This window comes from Saimiri boliviensis, chromosome 5 (genome assembly GCF_048565385.1).
Source record: "Saimiri boliviensis isolate mSaiBol1 chromosome 5, mSaiBol1.pri, whole genome shotgun sequence".
Classification (NCBI taxonomy): domain Eukaryota; kingdom Metazoa; phylum Chordata; class Mammalia; order Primates; family Cebidae; genus Saimiri; species Saimiri boliviensis.
Genome location: NC_133453.1, coordinates 77,292,910 through 77,315,021, shown reverse-complemented (window position 1 = coordinate 77,315,021; position 22,112 = coordinate 77,292,910). Strand labels below are relative to the sequence as shown.

Sequence of the window (22,112 nt, the reverse complement as noted above, 5' to 3'; positions counted from 1 at the left end):
TAACCTCATGCTTAGAACAGTAGAGAGATAGTAGTCTCTATTTTCTCACTTATTGCGAGAAAGATTGTTAGACCAAGAAAATGAAACTCGAAGAGAAACAAATTTCAAATTCTCACTAAAGGAGCTTTGAGTATTGAAGTTATATTGTATAATAAGTTTAGTTAAGTTTTATATAGGTGTCATTTCCTCTAGGGAAAATATCAAAGCTAGCTATGAAACAGATTAGAAGATGGTAGTAATTGAACTGTTATATTCATATCAAATGCTATTGGAATGAACGGAAATTAAAACCATACAGTTAAGAGAAAGGATTTTCTTTAGTAATTTTGTAAACAACACAAAAAAGAACAGCTTTGCCTACAATGACAGAAAGTGTCTAAGACCAGTCCAAAAGCCATGGAAAAAACCCGCCTTATTTTGCAATCACATCTTGAGTATTTTGCTAATAAGGCAGGAATATTAAGTGCAATCCAAGAAATTTCATACTTACCATACTCTAGACCTTAAATACTTTAAAATATTTTAAAATCATTTAGAAACCAAAAATATTGAAGTTTAAAAAAATTCAAACCAAAAAAAAAAAAAAAAAAACCAACTCAGGAGGTTGAAGTCCTTTTTAGTTCTATTTCAATGTCAAGTCTGCCCTCTGCTGGATAAAGCCAATATAGCAAGTAGTGGACAAGTAGCTAGGTATTCTCTATTCAAAGAGCTAAGCTTCATTAGGTAAAATTCAAATTGATTCTTGCTTCTATTCCTACCAGGTAGTGCCCCTCCTATTTTTGGCCCTGAGGCATTTATCACTCCGCACAATCTCTTTCCTTCCTTTCTTCTGGCCTCAGTCTGCCACACATTCTTCTTCGCGAAAGTGGTTTTGCATTACAGCAGGAAACAACGTGAGGGGAAAGGGCCGCTGGGCATATTGAGAAAGAACAGCACCAACTGCTCCTGTTCTCCTGCGAGTCAGTGTTGACAAGGTCTTTAAATAGCCCAACTTCACTTTTCATGGTAATTTCATGTTTATCCTAGTTCTGACCTCGGGATGCATTTTAGCTTCACCTTTGCAGCTATCCCCACCTTCCCTCCAGTTTCATAATCCTCATGCCTAGAACATCCAAGCTATCCCGAAAGCTTGAAACGTGTGCACATTTGGGCACACACACGTAAAGACTGCATGGGCTTCTCAAGTGGGCTTACACTCATACTGCTAATAATATGTATTTCCTTTTCTTTTGAAATAACTTAATCTTTTTTGAGAGGAAATAGATCACTTTATTTTCAGCTCTATGTATATGGATCCACACACGCGCGCGCGCGAGCACACACACACACACACACACACACACTCACATTTTGGTCTGTCAGATTTTGCTCTCCGTGCCAGGGAACATGTGTTCCCGCAGAATGGAGAGAAGCCACCTCCACCCACCTTGCATATTCTCTCCTGGATCCAAGCTTCTAGGAAATGAGTTCCCCAAAGAGAAAAATCACTCTCCTAGAGCCACAGGCCCACATGGCTATCCATGGAGCTCCTCTGCTCCTCTTTATAGAATTTCTACTGCTGAAATGTTTCTAACGGAATTAAATTTCAATTGTGTGTAATGAGATTGGCTTAGATTGTATCGTCTATGCCCTTTAGCCTTTGCACTTAGGTTCTAACAAAGAAAGGTGGTTATTAAAGCACAGGTTGCCAGGATAACAACACCCACCAGAATGACCCATTCATTCACTGCCAGTCAGTAACGAAGGCAGAAAGTCCTAGAGTGGAATCAGTTAAGAGCGAGAAGCCAGGTGACCTCAAGGGAAGTAAATCTTGGCAATAACAAAGTTTGGAGATGGTAAGGCAGAATGTGAATTAGAAACCTCTTTCGCTGGTAAGCATCTTTCAGGAAACGCTACAGGAGTTAAAGCAGACTTAAGCAGGTATGAAGAAAGGATGGAGGGAGTCACATCTCCGGGTAAATGTTCAACAACTGGCTCTTTGGTGGGAGGAGACATGATTTTTAAAAGGTTTGTCAACTTCCATGGAGTAAATATTTGCACCGTGGCCAATTTCAAGCTACCAGCATGATATCCCTGAGTGGAGCTGGAAAGAGATGTGCACACTCTTACAAGCCAGTAAGATCTAATTCCAGCACTCCACTAGATATAGTCCTCTACCTAAGGGCTTCCCTACAATCATCATCTGAGATAGTCACACATGCGTTATACTGGTATTTTATAATTATCCAAATGATAAATGGTATACTTTTAAAAGTTTGTGTGTGTTTGTGTGTATAAGTGTGTGCGTGAGGCACTATAAAAATTACTGTTAGAGAAACTCATTAACTTTCACTGATCTTAGAAGTCTTAGATCCTACCACCCTCCTCCACAAATGCTCTTCTCTTATCAAACTGTTCCTCTGAACACATTTTGAGCTTTCTTGTACCTGTGTTTTTGCTTGTGATGTTCCTGAAAGCTGAAATGTTGCCTGCCACCTCTGTTTACAAATCCAGCATAGTGCTCCCAAGGCTCAGATGAAATATCTGATATTCCTCATCTGGTAAGCTTTCTCTCATCAGTCTTCCTTCTTTCACAGATCTTTCCTCGTCCTTTAATATAGATCTTGCATCTCTTTACCATGGCTAGATTACCGTTTCTTTGTAGAGGCATGCCACTTGTTTTCCTGAATTTGAGTATAAACTTTCTGAGAGTGAGTGCAATGCCTCAGTGCTTGGTTCTCTCAATAATACTACATTATCTGACCAACTCACCTCCTTCTTTCTATTTCTCTGGCTTCTGGCCTCATTCACGTTCCAAAATTGTGAAGGGAAGATCTGATAGTCCAAATTAAAATCACTGCTTTTGTTAAAACTCTGCTACAAAAAAGCTTTACATTTGCAGCCATAAACGGATATCATGAAAATAAATGCAGCATGTATTAACTGCACACTAGGGAGATTTCTTTCTGTCTTTCTGTCATAATATCTATGTTCCCACTCCTGAGGTATGAATGGTAATCCTCCTAGAACCATTATGCAACTGTAAGTCATATAACTGACCCAGATGGCTTGTGGTAGGTTTCAAATAAAATACAAACTTACATAATCCTTTAACAAGTACCATTATCAATATCAGCATTAGAAGGTCTCTCTTTCTCTTTCTCTCAGCCCAAATTGCTATCTATCTTTTGGATTGCCTCAGCAGTACTACTAGTTCTCAATAATTAATGATAACTAAAGATAGAAAAATAAAAAAGTAAAGGAGTGCTATATAACTTCAAATGAGTCCTGATATACCATGAATGATTCGGAAACAGTCTTATTGTAAACTACTGTATCAATTATTTTTTCCACTTAGGTTTCAAATGCTATGGTTTTATTTCTAGAGAGTCTAAAAATCTCTAGATTTCTAGAGGTTAGTGCTACAGAACATTATTCTGGTACTCAAGTGCAAGGATAAATTTTGTGGCACTTTTACAGAAATTAGTATAGACCAAATCTAAGATTGGACTTCAGTCTATAAAAAGGCAAAACAAAATAACAACAAAAAAAAGTGCTATAACAGATTGGGCCAGGGAGAAGAAGGCTGTTTTATAAAGGTCAATTTTTAAACCCCTCCTACAGAACATGATCTATGCAAAATATATCCACAATATATTCCAAAGCATAATGTCACCGGATAAACCTAAGGAGTAGAACATATGGGGAAATATGAGAAAGAAGGTATTAAAGTCTGAAAACAAGCAGGTTGGTAAGCTCATTAGCTGGGGTGGAATTTTAAAATCTTCACGTGAACGAATATATAAATCAAAATATACACATGCATTCACAGTCATGCGCACTGTATATTCACACATGGCACACTCTACACTTACATTATAATCTTTCACGCTGAAACAGTGAAATTCCATTGGCTTTATAAATGTAAAAGCGCCCTCTGCTGCCCAATCTGAGGCATTTGCATTTTCCAGTTTTCACAATAGGGAGCTATCGCACAATGATTTAAAAAGTTTGGCGGATTTTCTGCTCCACTCTGCATAAAACTAAGTTTATACCAAATGCAATAAAGTTACTTAGTTTTAAATGTCACTTAATTTTCTTTTATTTTATTATAGAGCATTAATTCCTAAAATAGTATAATAAAGAGTTGATGTGAAGTAACTACTCAACTTGTTTTGACAAAGCAATGGTAGCAGACAAAGACGGATTGTACAACTAATTTTACCGTAAGCTTATTGAAGTAAAATAACCCAGTCAATTATTTGCTATAATTAAAATGCTTTGAATAGAAAATGAAAGCGGGCTTTGTGTCCCTCTGATGTTTCCTAGGGAAATCTAGGCTAGAGAAACATCAAAGTTTTGCAGTTATCTTCTTATTATAAGGTGACCAGTGGCTTAAGAAAGCAGAACTGTAGCATCCAGCATTAAATTCCCGTTATTAGAAAGAATTGTTCAAATGTTGTTGAGAAATTGTTTTGTTAATGGGAAAGGGGAAATTAAAAAAAAACTGGTATATCTTAATTACTAACCACTTTTTTAAAATGAGAAGCAATTGATTACAAATAGAGGTGTGAGGAGGAAAAAGGATACATGCCAGCCCCCAAGTTTGAAGATGATGAAATCACTCTCTAGAACAATCCACTAAAGAACCCCTAGTGTCAAAGAGATTTGCGTTTACATTTAGTTTCAAGGTGGGCCACTGTTACTGAGGGTAGTGTATCTTACTCATGAGATGTGTTAAGGAGTAAAAGGTGCTAAAACACACACACACACACACACACACACACACACATAATCTTTGCATTAAAGTTAAAATAATTAACATTTGCAAGCACCAAGACTACTATGCAGTGAGAAAATACTTCAAAAACTAGTTCAGACACAATAATTACAAATATCTCAATTTAAAATTACGAATAATTTGAGCCACTTTTTTCTTTATACACATAAAAATCATATTTACAGACTGTGTACAGCTTAAGTGACAAGTTGTTTTCATTGCTATCTTGGCAACTATTTAAAATTTTAGCCTAATACAATGGAATTCGAAATAAAGACTAAACATTATCAATATCAAGAAGAAACACAAAACAAAATTACACAGATGCATATTAGAAGCTATGGTGTATGTTCACATTTACCTTGTTAATTCTGTCAAAAAATACCTATGCAGGCAAAACTCTTCCATAGTAAATTGTTCAACAAAAACTTCAATCAAAAGAACCACAATAATTTATCTGGACTAATGGTACTTTATAAATCATTAATATTCATAATTCTTATTCCTTAAGATAACAAGGAAACAGACACTTGGAATGACAGCAGCAGTCTCTAAAGCAAACACACTACATTTTCATAATTAAGTGACTCTTTGCTGGTGTTCCGGAAGGGACCAGAATGGATTAAACTAGCCTGCTCTCAAATCCACATGAGAAATCCAGATATCATAAGGTACCTATGGACTAGAAGACTGTTAAGATGTTTGTGAATTCGATGGATCCTCAGATTACTATGCAGTTTACTGTACGCTCTTACATGCTCTCAGATTATTCTGTATTTTAATACTCTGTACTTTTCTTTCATGGCACTTACTGCAAGTGTAGCTATACAGTTACTACTACTGCTGGGCTGACACCTCCCTCAGTGGAAAGCTCTGTGGGGGCTGAAGCCATTTCTTTTCTTTTCTTTCTTTTCTGTTTTTGTTTTTGTTTGTTTGTTCGTTTGTTTTTTGAGACTGTTTTGCTCTTGTTGCCCAGGCTGGAGTGCAGTGGCATGATCTCAGCTCACTGCAACCTCCACATTCTGGGTTCAAGCGATTCTCCTGCCTCAGCCTCCCAAGTAGCTGGGATTACAGGTACCTGCCACCACACCCAGCAATTTTTTTGTATTTTTAGTAAATACAAAGTTTAAAACTCAGGGTTGGGGGGGGCGGGTTCACTATGTTGGTCAGGCTGGTCTTGAACTCCTGACCTCGGTGATCTACCTGCCTCGGCATCCCAAAGTGCTGGGATAACAGGCGTGAGCCACCATGCCCAGCCATGAAGCCATTTCTATTATGTTCCTAACTGTGTTTATGGTATCCAACAAGGTGCCTGGCACGTAATAGGAGCTTGGAAAATAGTTGTTAAATGAAAGAAGTGAAAGGGAGAGGGAAGGAAGTTAGAGTGAAAGGAAAGGAAGGGAAGGAGGGACATAGAGAGGAACCCAAGAGGAAAAAAAAAAAAAAAAACCAAAAACCCTTTCTGTCCCCTAATGTCAGTATTAAGACTTTTTTTTTCCCCACAAGATGCATCTTTAAGTTTTACACTAAGAAGTAAAAATTTTTAAAATTTAAAACTTTTGCCTTTAATTTTGTTCACTCAAAATTCACAGTAGATTAACTACAAGCTGATGCAATGCATTAGTCTGATAATCTTTGAAGATAAACCCTATTTTAAGATGCAGGGTCATCTCTCAGCATTATCTCCATCTTCGCTTCTTTCTACCGTGAATTTATAGAAAACAGTCAGTAACTCACAGAGGTGTCAGGTAGCCTATAGAGGAAATTTATTAAAACATGAAAACTCCACATTCAGTGGATTTTGGCATTCCTACAGAATCATGATTTCTAAAGGAAAGTGCAACTGCTCAAGTGAAAAAAAAATCCTCTATATGCTTTGCTACTAGCAACAGCAGCATCACTAGAGTTTATGAGAAGGGTGAAATCTCAGGCCTCACTCAGGATCTACTGAATCATAATCTGGGTATCAGTAAGACTCTCTCAGTGTAGTTCATTTGAACATTAAAGCCTCAGAAGCATTTCATTGAAAAACAAATAGCAGCTCAAGCCTATAATCCCAGCACTTTGAGAAGCCAAGGCAGGAGGATTCCTTAAGTCCAGGAGTTTCCAGACAAGCCTGGACAACATAGTGAAACCTCAATCTCTATAAAAAATACAAAAATTAGCTGGGTATGGTGGTGCATACCTGTGGTCCCAGCTGCTTGGGAGACTGAGGTTGGGAGGATCACTTGAGCCTGAGAGGTTAAGGCTGCAGTGATCTGTGTTCCTGCCACTAAACTCCAGCCTGGGAGACAGAGTAAGACCCTGTTCCCTTCCGACCCCCCACCCCCCCCCCCACCAAAACATCTTACAATCAGGCTAAAAAAGCAAGCCAACCATTAAAAAAAATTGATACTATTTATGACAATGAATTGATATCTAATATACTTAAGTAGTTCATATAAGCCAGCTAAAGAAGACGAATATCCTAATAGAAAAGTGAATTTTAAAACTGTTCATAATTAACAAAACAAAGAGAATAAATTTACAAAATTCTTTTTCAGCAGAAATAAGAAAATGTAAATTCAAATAACAAAATACCATTTTTAATAGCAGCCAAATTGAAAAAGATTGAAAATGATAATATTCATTTTCAATCTTTTTCATTCTCGTAGAAGAGAATTCAGGGAAGTAAGCACTCATATCCCATACTGTTGGAGAACATGTAAATTGGTACAAGTTCCTGGAGTGAGATTTGACATTAAGTATCAACTGTGTTAAAATTGTATAAATCATTTGGCCCAGAAATTCCAATTATATAATATGTTTTTAAGAAGGAAACTGTGACATAAGAATAAAGAGAGCTATTGAGGCATTATTTAAATGTTCAATAATTGGTTAATTACGCTGCATCCAAATGGTGGGACTATTATTTAGTCATTAAAAACCAAGCTGTAGAAGAATATTTAATGAGCATGAGAGAAATGCCACTATATATACACATTCAGGTATGTAAAAAGCCCAGAAGCACACATATCCAAATGTTAAATATAATATCCGTACTCTGAGAATATTGGTGACTTCTTTGTGTGTTTCTATGTATTACAGATTTCTTGCAATGAAGATGTATTACTTCTCTATGCACAAAATAATAAGGCTGGGAACAGTGGCTCATACCTGTAATCCTAGCACTTTGGGAGGCTGAAGCGGGCAAATCACCTGAGGTCAGGAGTTCAAGACCAGCCTGGCCAACATGGTGAAAGGCTGTCTCTACTAAAAATATCAAACTTAGCTGGGCATGGTGGTGGGCAGCTGTAATCGCAGCTACTTGGGAGGCTGAGGCAGGAGAATTGCTTGAACCCAGGAGGTAGAGGATGCAGTGAGCTGAGATCATGCTACTGCACTCCAGCCTGGGCAACAGAGTGAGAGTCCGTATCTCCAAAACAAAAATAAAAACAAAACCAAAAAAATAATAAACTTTTCAGTGGTGTGCTAGAGTTAGTTTATACTGGCTCACAGGAGCTAACTGGTAGCTTTTCAGGAATTTTCTGAGTTTTTAATCATAGCCATTACAAAAGTTAAATTATATAAAGTTACTGTTAAAGAAATTACTTTCAAACAAAGGTAATAAGTATTTAACTAATCACTGAGTCATTTTATTGTAATATTTGATCTGGAGGCTATCTCTGCCTTTTGCATCTGTGTGGTGGGAATGCTGTACAATGACATGCCACTGCACATCTCTTCCCAGCTTTGTGTTCAATGCTCTTATGTTGGAGGCTTGAAATAAGCATTAACAAGAACACTGAAACCACAGACACTGGCAAAGGCTACAAACTGAGGCTTTTTCTTTTCCCCCAGACAGCTACTCGTTACATTTACCAGCACACCACAGACTTTAAGCTACTACTTTTTGTGAAAACAGAATATGGTCCTTTGGTAGAGAAGGGGAGAAGTGGATTCTCCTATCATGAGCAGATTAGAAAGGGGAAAATAATTAATAATTTGTTTCCTCCAGGGCTATTTCAGTATGGAAAAGGTGGACATGGTGGTCTTCAGTCCTCACTGATTAGTTATGCAATTCAAGACAACCCTGGTTCAGCATCTGACCATCTTTCTTTTCATAGCTTTGATTTTAATTTTTTCAACCCAGTTGAACCTCTCTGAGTTATCCCCGTTTAAATGAGAGAAAAAAGTAATGGCTCTATTTTATTTTCAGGATTCTGGAAGCATTATATTGACTAATCTCTTTGAAAGTACTTTGAAAACCATGAAATATAGGGCATTCTTATGATACTTATGACTATGAATTCCTTATAAGCTAAAATTAGATGCAAACATTTTTATATTTATAACACCTTGATATTGGATTAGTTTTTAAAAGCATTTTGGCCAAGAATTATTTCAATTTAATCTTCTTTAAAGATGTTATTTTAATATAAATGTTCACTAACCTTAATGCCTACATTTTCTCCCTCTGATTAATAGGTTCTGCCCAATTGCTTTTTCTTGAAGTAGTAATTAGTATATTAAAGTATGTATGTGTTTCAAGTACCTGAAACTACGGAAGAATCTGCAAAAGATGATTCTGATGAATTATTATCCATGCCCCAGACCTCCTTCTCCAGATGGGGCTGATCTGTGGTTGAAAGAAGTAGCTTTTCCACTTCAGGGCCATCATCTTGTGATAAATTCTCAGTCTCTGTGAATGAAATCATTAGAATGCAAATCATCGCAACACAAGTTTTTATAGAGCATACGTAACTGTTACTGTTATTTTGAAAACAAAGTGGCAGTTAGTAAGAGAGGTTACCTGAATATATTCAAATACTTTGAAGTTCTGAACAGAACGTAAATTGTATTACAATGCAAGATTTTATACAATATAAATAACTGTTACTGTTATTCTGAAAACAAGATGGAGAGCCCCCAATAGAGATTTGCTTTAATATATTTTAATATGTTGATATTTTGAAAGGCTTAGAACGTGCTTTTGTTATGGCATGGTATTTTTAATTTTAATATAGATACAATGAGTAGTTCTTTATAATGATTACATTTTAGCTAAAAAGACAATATAATGATTATGCTAATTGTAAGAAAAGTAATTTTCTGTCTGACCATCAGGTTTAGGAAGTAAGTCACTTCTTCACTGACACAAAGTTACATTTAAGGCTGAATTAATGAAAATGCAAATTCGGTAGTTTTCTTTAGCTTTGCTCTTGCCATTTTGTTTCCTCACTGTGTGTTCTGCACGAGACGTACATCTGCTTTAATGTCAGCCTATATTCATGTATTCTGAATTTCTGGGGAGTTTTAAAACATTTAATCAAATATTCTGTGTCCTTCCTTTCTCCTTTCCTCCATTCCTCCCTTCTAGCTTTTCTTACTTCAACTACATGAAATGGGTATTTTATTAAGGGCTTATGTGGGTTAAAAAGAAAATCAAGAATTTCTGCCTTTAAGAAGCTGCAATCTGTCAAGAGAAGACTGATGCCATAAGGAAAATTTTCTAACGTATCCTATTTGATTATCTCATCTTAAAGAAAAAGGGAAAATGTGCCCCACTTTGTATGGAAAATTTCCTAAAGAGAATTATTGTGACTTTGGACAAAAAGAAAACTTGGTAATGTCTGCAGTTAGATATTAGGTATGTTTGGGACTATGATATCGTTAATTTATTTTGCATTCACTGTATGAATACCTTATGTATATTAAGTTATTTAATTCTCAAAATAAACCTGGATGATAAGTAATATTATTGTCTCCATTTTACTGAGGTGATAAGTAATGTTAGTATCTCCAATTTACTGAGGAGTAAACTGAAGCACAGAGAAGGTCACACATTCAGGGAAGGTCAAAGGTCATCTATTCAGGGACCGATCCAGGATTTGATAAGCATCAGGATCAAGAGTCTAAGCTCCTACATTAGTCTGTTTGTGCTGCCATAAAAAAACACCATAAACTGAGTGGCTTAAATAACAGAAACCTGTTTTCTCATAGTTCTGGACACTGGATGTCCAAGATCAAGGTAACAGCAGGGCCAATGTCTGATGAAGGCTCTCTCTGATTTGCAGATGGCCAGATTCTCTCTGTGACCTCATATGATTAAGTGAGAGAAAGAGACAGATGTTTCTCTTTCTTCCTCTTCTTAAAAGGCCACAATTTTTAACAGAGTAAGGTCCCATTCTTATGACTCATTTAATGTTTTTCTTTTTGTTTTTTGAGATGTAGTCTTGGTCTGTCACCAGGCTGGAGAGCAATGGCACGATCTCAGCTCACAGCAACCTCCTGGGTGCAAGCAATTCTTCTGCCTCAGCCTTCTGAGTAGCTGTGATTATAGGTTCACACCACCACGCCTGGCTAATTTTTGTATTTTTTGTAGAGATGGGGTTTCCGTGTTGGCTGGGCTGGTCTCAAACTCCTGACCTCAGGTGATCCACCTGCCTTGGCCTCCCAAAGTGCTGGGATTACAGGCATGAGCCACCAAGCCTGGCCTGACTCATTTAATCTTAATTATATCCTACCATCACTATCTCCAGATAGAGTCATAGAAGGCTCCACCATGTAAATACTGGAAGGACAAAATTTCATTCATAGCATTTTACCATTGGCTTCCTAAAATTCATATCTTTACTGCATGCAAAATATATTAATCTCATCTCATCTGCCCGAATGCCTTAACTCACTGCAACATGAACTCTAAGTTTAAAGTCAGAAGTCTCACCTAAACATTGTCTAAATCAGACATGGATAAGAATGGAGATGTGATTCATAATGAAGCAAATTCACCACTGCCTGTGAACCTGTGAAACCAGATGAGCTGTATGTTTCCTTTCCACAGTACAATGGTGGGACAGGCATAGGATGAATATCTTATTCCGAAAGGGAGAAATAGGAAAGAAAGAATGGGTGATGGGGTCCAAGCAAACCCAAAACTTATTAATGTAAATTCCATCAGATCTTAAGGCTTGTAAGGCTTGAGAATAGCTCTGTTTGGTTTGATGCTCTGCCTTCCAGGTCAATGGAATGGCAGATTCATTTCTCAGGCTCTGCAAGACAGCCTTGCCCCTTCTGCTCTCTCTAAGGGCTCCATTCATACAGCTCTCTGTGAGGATAGTCCTGTTCCTGAGACACCAGGCAGAGTCATCCTCGCTCACTAAAACCAGAGACAGCCTTGCCCTTTGAAACGAAAAAGGAAACTGCTTTGGCCCCTGGGCCTGTGGTGGAAGTGGCAACCCTCATGACTTCAGAATCACTTTGGGTGCATTCTTTCCTTTCCTTGAAGAACAGCACACATTCACAACTAAATAGCTCTATGTTCTGGCTCTGTAGAATCCAAAAAGTCCAGCATCCTTTTCTCATTCCATCCTGCCTTCTCTGTCTCCTTCAGTTCAAACTGGAAGGGTATTTGCTGATATGATATCTATTCCTGCCTTCTGCTGAAATGGCTGATTAAGTACATGAGTGGCACCACTATCTTGCTATCAATCGGTTGTTGAGCCATGCCCTTAGTGTTCTCTTTATAACACAGTTTCTCATTTTTTACAGTATGAATAAGCTGATAATTTTCCAAATATTTAAATTTTGGATCCTTTTTGCTTAACAATTTCTTTAATTAACTTCTCTTTTTTTTGGATTTTACTATAAGCAGACAGGAGAAATCAATCTGCTCCTTCAACATTTTTCTAAGCAATCTTCTTAGCCAAATATCCAAGTTCATTACTTGTAAGATTGAATTTTATACCATTTTATAACAAGGGTTTGTTATAAACCTTTCTTCCAGTTTCCAATAACATTTTTCTCATTTCTTTCTGTGACCTCAGCAGAATCACCCTTAACATCCATATTTCTACCATTCACCCTAAACTCTTCTAGTCTCTAACAATTACCCAGTTCTAAAGTCACTTCCACATGTTTAGGTATTTGTTACAGCAGCACCCCACTTTTTACACCAAAGTTTTCATTAGTGTGGCTCACCAGAACAAGACTGCAGTGATTATAATTAATTAATTAATAGTTAACTTTCAATTTGTCTTTCTTATATTTTTGGAACCATGAGATGCATGCTACAAAAAGAAAAATAAGAGCAGTTTAAGTGAGATTTACAAATGGTATATGAGAAGAGCTATAAAATGTTATATTATTACTATTACTGAATGCTTTTTAAAATCTCACATTAGGTAATATTGTGATATACTGACAAAACAATTCTTTAATCAAATGCTTAATACATTGCTTAAAATGTATAAAAATGTTCAGAAGAATATGAAGCAAATTTGTTATAACCACTAAAATACTTTCTTCCAAATCATTTAACATTGAATATTGTGTGTATTCAATGTTAAATAAGCTTGATAACAATTTCTGGTAGTCATATTGCTTCTACAATAAGATAGTAGAAAGAGTGTTGGTTGGAGTAAAAATGGTATTTGGTAAGTTGATCTTTTCCCAGGCATCAATTTTCTCATTTGTGAAGATAATAAAATAGATGACATATCACATACCTTCCACTCTGAAAATTTTGATTCTAAAAATGTTGGTGTTTAGCATTGTGTCTATCTGCTTTATTGAACTGTCAATCACTAGGCAGAATTTGAACAATCTTCCTCAGTAAAATTATAAATACCTGCATTGCTTTCTGAGCAATCAGTGCCTATTAACTCTTGGACAAGTTCATTGTTTCCTGTTTGATGAAGAACATTCAGAAATGTAGAGAACCAGTTTTCTTTCTGCACAATCCTTTTTAGTAGCTCTCTTACACCTGATTCATTTCCATTGTTTTCTGCAGCAGAAATCTGTTGTAAGAGAAAATTAGAATTAAGTAAGATCAAACATCTTTTGAATAACCTTAAACAGGAATTACCTTTTCGAAAAACAGCAATTAAGCATAAGTATAAATAAAGCTTTATATTGAAACACTAAAGAAAATAGCAATGTTACCTGTAGCAATTCTAAAGTCAGCAGGGAAAAAAAAAATCTCTGGACCAAGTGCCCTTTTAAATATGAACCATCTTTTTAATAAAGCTATTGAATTATTCAAACCTGACACTTAGAAAATAATTTTTACCTCAGCCATTCCTGAATAAAAAGCACAAGAGAAAGTATCTTTAGTCTGTAGCCATATTGTATCTATTTTTACCTATTTCTGGTTATACTTTTTCAACCTATGGAATCTATAAACGGAAATTCAAACATTTCTTATCTAATTCTTCTTTCTTCATGATCATCATTATGAAATAAGTAATTACTATGTAGATAATTTCTTTCCTATTTAATATTTGCACAGTTCATTACTACTATAATCAGTTTTTCTCAAATTTGTGTTTATTTAATATTAGGAGAAATTTATTTTTATACCTTTTCTTTGGAAATATGAGGGAGAATTATTTCTATATTCATTCATTAGAGTCTTTTAGCCTTAATTTATTTTCTGTTTTAGATTAATCTAGATTAATCTCATTTGTGTAATAATTGTCACAGTGCATCTCCCCACGTCCTAATACAGTGATAAGGATTTGGAGAAAAGATTAACTCAAGTCATGTTTAGACCTAAAAGAAGTTAGGCGGGACATAATTAGTTTTCTGTAGCATTAGGCAATTTACTTCATCACTGTGGACTGGTTTCAGTATGTGGAAAACAAGGCAACTGAAAAGAAATTTCAGAGTTTCTATAGCTTAGCTGCACATTAGAATCACCCATGGAGCTTTAAAGAATACTGATGTCTATGAAACACTCCTAAAATATTCTGATTTATGTTGTCTATGTTGGGAACTCAGATATTAAAGAAAAATTAAAGCATCTCATGTGATTCTATCAACCTTCCAGATAAGAAATATTGACTTAGATATTATCAAGGGTCCTTCTCAACATCAGCCAATCTTCCACATGTGTAATTTGGATTGCTCAGTTCTTTCCTACAAAATGTATGTGTTTTCTAGTTCAATACATATATTCCATAACCGTTTATGTCAGAAATTTGTTAGCATGTTTGGAAGAATGTCTGGCACTAATTCAGTGCTAGCAATTATTATGGATGTCATCATTATTAAAGAGTCGTCATTACAAACATCTCACCTGCACAAGCATATACAACATGATCTCCACCCAAGGGATACTTCCATCTGAGCATCTAGTAGTTAAGCAAGCTGTTCTAAGTAACTTGAATATATTAACCCACCAGCCCAGGAGTAGGTGTCAGTATTAACCCATTTACAGATCAGAAATCCAAGGCACAGAGATGTTTAGTTACCTCTCTAAGGTCACAAAACCAGTAAGCAGCAGAAGTAGAATCTGATCCCAGGCAATTGGATTTAGAGGCTGAATCCTACCTTCTTGAACTATAATTATAGCTTTCATTTTTCTCCAATTCTAAGTTCATTTTCTGGCAAGAAGTGATTAAAAACTACTATTTGAGCTCAGTAACTTTCAAGTGATTTCAGTTCATGTCCTCCACAACATTTTCTAAGCAGATTTTTGCTCATTTTTTTTTAACCGTTTTTTTCTAACTCTCCTGGTCTCCTAATGGCAATTATTTGGCTTCTCTGGTGTTATGGCATCTTGGTTATCATCTGCTAATTTAACAAATAACTGCTATAGATGTAAATAAGACTGGTTTCAGTGCCTTCTTTTAACTCAGCCATTCTCATATTTTACTATCCCATCCTTTAATCAGCTTTAAATATATTTGACTGAAGCAATCGGGAAGGATTTCCTTAAAAAGAACTAGTGAGGCACTGTAACAAATACTGTTATTAAAAAACCCTAAGCATATTCTGTCCACGAAATTTTCTTCAACTACTAATCTATTAAGTGGACTTTTACTGTGGAATCATATTTGTCAAGATTTCTTTGCCTTTACTGAGTCCAAGCAAGTAAGGATCATGATGCCATTATTTCCTAAACATATTCTTACAATTTGAATGTGGAACTACATATATCTGTGCAATTTTAGTAGCCTCATCAAGATGCTGAATTCTTAAGAAATCTTCCCAGTTTTGGTGCAGGAAAGTACATCAACTCCATTTGAAGCAATTATATGATTTATAAAATTTAATCTGTTCTCGTAAAACATTGTAAAGATATTAGATCCCAATATGTAAACATATAGAAATTTGTTGGAGATGACTATTTAGATTTGAGGTTGCAACACACCATAAACGATTCTCACCCATGCCCCTTCCCACTTGAAGTTTCCTCTGTGAAGTTAAAAATGGATGGATGTTTTTATGACAATGTAGTCTATTTAACACATTGTTAACTAATTTATGAAATATGAAATAAAATGAATTTGGGGATAATACAATTCAATACTTTCATATTCTGAGTTCTTTGATATGCATCTAATGTAGCATCAGGGAACTTAAATAACTTGGCCCAAAGTAAACATATATAGTAAGAAGCCAAGATAGACCTCAAATTCATGTGTTCCATTTCCACATTCTTATCACACTTTGTTCTTTCATTTTTATTAAACTATACAATTGGCTTACCAACACAATCGTATAGTTTAATAAAAATGCTTTCTTCCCTTCATAATAATCTTAGGCAGTTATTTAAATATAATTGTGATTTATATTTAAATTTATATTTAAATCACCCAGCAGAGTTGAACTCTCAGATAAAAGTAAATCAAGGAGCAAAACTTGTATGATAAAAATAATGTTTAAAAACCAGTTTCCCACAAGCAGTTAATGTCTTAACCAAATGGATGTTATTGTGACTTTGACAATAGCTAATTTCTTATTCATACCTTTTTTTTTTTTTTTTTTTTTTTTTTTGCAAATGAAACCCTTATCCTTCCTAATTTGCCATACCATACAATGTTCTTGGGGAGACTGACTTGGGTACTCATGTTGGGAAACTGGACTGTTTTTAGCTAGACTTGTCATGGCATCTCTGGCTCTCTTGTGTAAATGGAAGGTGTATGCAGTCTCCAGGACTACAACTGCATTGTGTTCTCAGCTGGCCAGAAAGGAAACATGCATCTCTCTTTAGCTGTTCAGCTTGCTTACTGAGACACTATGGAAATGTTTATGTGATCATTTTTGTTCCCAGAGTTCATGACTGTCTAAGTTGATGGGTATGCCAAGTTATCACTAAGCATCCTAAAAGAGGAGCAGGGCCATACAGGGGTACCCACTTACTGTTAAGGACTGCTGTATTATAATGATTGATAAAATGCCATATATTGATAAAATGGCATATTATTGCTGAGTCTCTAGTATTTAGAATAGTGCCTTCAATATAGCAGACATTCTTTAATCAACACTGATTAATACCTCAACACAACTTCATGAAAGGACAGAACAGTGTCTGTGTCTTTCTCCTATCTTTTCTCCACTAGCATGGCATCTGGCACAAAGATGAGACTCAATAAATTCAAACTGAATGAATGAGTTTTGGGGTACTTCCTGGATACAAACTGAAGTCTAAAATCATTTTCAGAAGCTGTACTCAGGGGCGGAAGCTAGGAGATGGGGTGGGAATCCTAAACTAAAATAAGAGATCCAGTAGAAAATATCTATGGTAAAACAGAAAAAGAATGAAAATACAAGACCATTTTATAGAAGTCTTCATTACTTTGTTACATGCTATTTTAAGCTGTCTAAAAAGCAAATTTGGAAATCTTATGTTCATCATTCATCCATTCTCTAACGCCTGGCAATGCAATCCAATACATGATGTGTTTTCAACACTTATTCCAGACACTTTCAGAAATAAACTCAATCAGTCTATCAATCAAGTAATCAATGCTTACTAGACACCAACCCTATACCTAATTCTGGTTAGGTTCTGGGATGAAAAAAGTAATTTGTTTTTCAAATCAATGTAATCTAGGTACTTTAAGAAGTATATCTCTGGCTGGGCGAAGAGGCTCACACCTGTAATCCCAGCATTTTGGGAGGCTGAGGCAGGTGGATCACTAGGTCAAAAGATGCAGACCATCCTGGCCAACAAGGTGAAACCCTGTCTCTACTAAAAATACAAAAATTAGCTGGGTGTGTGGTGCTCGTGCCTTTAGTACCATCTACTCAGGAGAATGAGACAGGAGAATCACTTGAACCCAGGAGGAGGAGGTTGCAGTGAGCCAAGATCATACCACTGCACTCCAGCCTGGGAGATAGAGTGAGACTCCGTCTCAAAAAGAAAAAAAGTATATCTCAATTGAAACACGGGTAATTTACCTTAGTCTCTCAAATTTACAAAGAACTGTAATCAGATGAATAGTAATAAAAGTCAACATCATTATCATATCAAATAGCTCTGATTTATAAGCTTTTTCATAAACACTATTTCTGATTTTATGTTGACTAAAATATTGTGAGAAATTTTATGATGTCCATTTTCACGGGTAAACATAGTATCAGGGAACTTAAATAACTTGGCCCAAAGTAAACATATATAGTAAGAAGCCAGGATATACCTCAAATTCATGTGTTCCCCTTCTACATTCTTATCACACTTTGCTGCTATAAGATACACTTTCATCAATGACCCCCACATCAATATAGATCATTCTCCCAAATGTAATGCTTCCTTCTCATTGTCCACCATAGCTTATTTTTGGAACTGGTAATACATGTAAAATGATGCATACAAAAATTATTCCAGACTCTCATAGAGATACTACTGTTATAGCTGCTCAGTCTTTCAGGGCCTTTTTTTGAAATGTGAATCAGAGGGAGAATTTGGGTTGCTTTGGCCTTAACTGCTACCAGTACACAAAAGTCCCTTCACTCTGTATCTTCTTTGTGTCAAATCCCTTACATTACTGCTAGCTGCCTCCAAGCTTGCCAGAATCAAGAACTTGGATAAAATCTAGCTGGCGGAAATTCAATCCAGGCAAGACAAAAGTGATGCTGATAGGCAGAAGTATTTAGAGTAAATAGGGAGAAGTGCTGTTTCGCTGGCAATCGGGACATCATATCCACCAAACATAAACAGCTTTGTGGTGTTACTGGACTCTGTTGCTTCTGGACTTCTAACAGCTACTGTGGCTGGAAATGCCATCTTCCATCTCCAGCTGGCTTGAAGGCTGCATACTTTCTTCCAAATTAAGATTCTGCCACAGTGATGTACACATTTGTCATATCCAGCTGGACTACTATAATGCGTTCTAGCTGGTTCTCAATACACAAAACGACATAAACATTGCAGACAACAGTGCAAAGTAATTTACTTGTTGGGAAAACTGGCCATCAAAATTAGATGCATGTTTGGGTCTTTGGACAGGCCGTGTGTCTGTCAAGTCTCCAAAAGACCATTAACTTTATTCATTAAAGACTAACTTGCACCATAGGCTATAGCCAATCAATCAAATGCCCAGAATTTTGTAATGAATATACAAACAATGGATGAACCACCAAGAGAGAAAAATCATGTGAAAATCATAGTAAGGTGTAGACAAAGCCTTTGACTTTTAGTCATGGCTTTGTTTGTCTACATGTCTTTCAAAACAAGACTTTTGACTTACGAGCCTGAGTAAGTCAAATTCAAACAGGTCAGCATTTATACACATCACAGTACATCTTCACTTATCAAAAAATAATTCATATCACATTCAATGTAAAGTCATCAGTAAAATTCACCCTGTCAAAATGTCACCTTAAGAAAAATCCAGTTTCTTCACTAATATGAAAAACCGAAACTGGCAACGCATTCTTCCAATGAATTGCTTCTAAATTTTGATTATTAGAGAATGTTGAAACTTTGATTAAAGAAAGAAAAAAGGTGTGTGTGTGTGTGTATGTGTGCGTGTGTGTGTGTGTGTGTGTCTGTCTGTATCTGATTGTAATTTACCCATAAATGGTACAATGTGTAATGTAGGGCAGAGATTGGAAAACCTTTTCTCTAAAGTGCCAGATAATAAATACTTTAGGCTTTAAGGTCACACAGTCTCCAATTGCCTATGGAGCAGAAAAGCAGCCACAAACAATATGTAAACAGATGAACATGACTGTGTGTATTGACTGAGAACTGTGTCAATAAAACTTTATAAACACTGAAAACTTAAAATTGAAAAATCTAAAGACCATCCATAGCTTGTGGGCCTTAAAAAAACAGTAGTAGGCTGGATTTAGCTGGTGGGCCCTAGTTTGCTGACCCCTGCTCCATGGAACTACATTAAATAAGAAAAAAATTCAACACTGGCAAGAGCTAAATTCTTAGCTCTGCCACTGTTCTTCCTGGGAGACTATTATTTAACCTGGCAGATTATTTAACCTGCCTCAGCTTTCTCATCTGTAAAATGGAGTTAATAACATTAGGAGCCTCAGTGGGTTACTCTGAACAGGAACTGTAGTAATACATTGTGAAAATGATACAAAATGCACATAGTAAGTGTTCAATAAATGTTACCCGTTAATATACGATTCTAAAGTTAACTCCTTTTTAGTTCAGTGAAAGAATTAGAGAAGTAGTTTTTTTGTGTGTTTAAATTTTTAAAATTATCTTAAAGTGCACCAATGTTGTCTTCTCAAAGGAACTAGCTAGATTTGCCCAAAGATGTCAAGCACATTTGGAATGGGGCAAACGCACAAGGAAGGCTGCTTTGCAAAATATGCCTAAAAGGCCAGCTCCATCTGAACTGACACCTACCCGGTTTCTGTCTTCAATTGTCAACAGTTCCTCCTCCATGCACTTATCCAAGACGTCTCTAACTAGAAGCTTGTCCACCAGAGTGGGCTGAAGGAGGTTCAGCAGTTGGAGACATTCATCATGAGCGTTCTCAGACGTCGGAGAGGGCAAGTCAGTGAGCTCAGGGTTCATGTAGCGGGCGGCCAGAGGGCTGCCCGCTCTCCGAAGGGCCTCCACGAATTCCCGAGCCCAGCCAAGGTGCCAGACTCCCTTCTCCAAGGTGCTCAGCAGCAGTTCAACTGCCTGTATGTTCCCGGAGGTGGCGACCGTCCTCTGAATCTGCTCCTTCACCTCTGCAGGCAGAAAGGTCAGGTAGTCCAGCACAGGCTCCACCTGGATGTACATTTTCACCCGGGCCCTGAAGCACGAGATGAGATAGCGGAAGCTCTCGTCTGTGGAATACCCGTTCGACATCCTTCCTTCTCAGAGAAGGGAGAGGGTCCTCCCAAGCAGAGGGTGCTGTTCTCCGCGGGACAGGTGAATTGTGCGTGCGGCTGTCCCCTGCCCACTTAGAGGAGCAGAGTCTGCCGACCGCTCCGTGCCTGACAGCAACGAGGTTACCCGCAGGGCCCTCCGGCCGGCGCGCGGCGCCGCGGTCGCACCTGGGCAGGTGGGCAGGTGGTGGGCAGCGGGGCGCGTGGGGCCGCGGCAGGCAAGTGCGGCCGGCGGACGCGGACTTTGGACTCTGCGGTGCGCGCCTGGGGTCCCGGACGCGGCTGATCCCGCTGCACGCTCGAGTGGGAGCTTCGAGTCCAGCTTTCTGTCGGGCAGTTCTTATGAGTTGCCTGACTTCAGTTTCTGTTTCGATTCTCTTCGCAGGACTTTGCAAACGTAATCTGCCGGGCGGGGAGGGAGTTTCCTCCGGGAGGAGCCACCTTTTGGCCGGGGCGGGCGAGAGAGACCTCTGGTCAAGGACACCGCGGGAAACAGAAAAGGAAAGCGAATTCTGTCTGGCACCAAGACCAAGGCTCTTGCAAAGCTCCTCCTGCGGGTATTTTGTCTTCCCAGCGGGGTTCTGCCTTAACAATCAGGTCCTTTGTAGGCCAAAATGTAAAGGGGATAAGAGCGTGTGATTTGGGACTTTCCAATGGGGAAGTGAACAGAAACTGACACAGACCGGGACGTGAACAGGGAGTTAACCCTCAGCTGGTGAATGCACACAGGCCTGGCTGAGGGTGGTAAGATGAGACGACGAGGGACAGGTGAGAGACGAAGGACAGAAGACATCTTTCCAGAGATATGGAAAAGCCAGGAAGAAGCCACCTCTGTGCCTTTCCTAAAATAAACCTGACCTCCCGCGGGTTCCCAAACACAGACTCTTTCCCCTGAGAATTTGGAGGTGGGTACAAAAAAGTGAGTCACAATAAACAGTTAACTTTACTGCCTCATATTTAGATTGCTAGTATTTATGCAGCTTTGACCAGGACCTGGTAACAGATGTGGACGGACTTGAACCACTAACTCAGCTTAGAAGGAAGCCACGACAGAAGGTTTCCTAGATCCCAGCGTGTAAGTTCCCTATATTCTTTAATATACAACTTTCCTTTAATAAAACAAAACAAAAAAATCCCCCAACAACTTATTTTTGATATAGCTGCCATTCTTTTCTTGGATTCAATACAGCAAGTTTTGGCTGGAGCAGCTAGGAACTTAATTAGCAACTAATGTACCAACTTGTAGTAAACATCAACATTTGTCTATGTCATAAGAGAAAAAAAACATATTCACACTGAA

The 22,112-nt window shown here is 37.5% G+C and overlaps 1 protein-coding gene across 1 annotated transcript in view; it reads right to left on the bottom strand.

Moving 5' to 3' along the window:
• The window catches only part of IFIH1 (interferon induced with helicase C domain 1), a 52,060-nt gene extending 30,871 nt beyond the window's left edge, over positions 1-21,189 (bottom strand). Inside the window, exons 1-3 of the mRNA XM_003921929.4 lie at positions 20,340-21,189; positions 13,368-13,536; positions 9,294-9,440 (exon numbers count right to left, since the gene is read on the bottom strand). Of these exons, the coding sequence (XP_003921978.3) occupies positions 9,294-9,440; positions 13,368-13,536; positions 20,340-20,792 (769 nt within the window). The 5' untranslated portion in view covers positions 20,793-21,189. The remainder of the gene's footprint in view (positions 1-9,293; positions 9,441-13,367; positions 13,537-20,339) is intronic.
• Between the last annotated feature and the right edge of the window lie 923 nt (positions 21,190-22,112).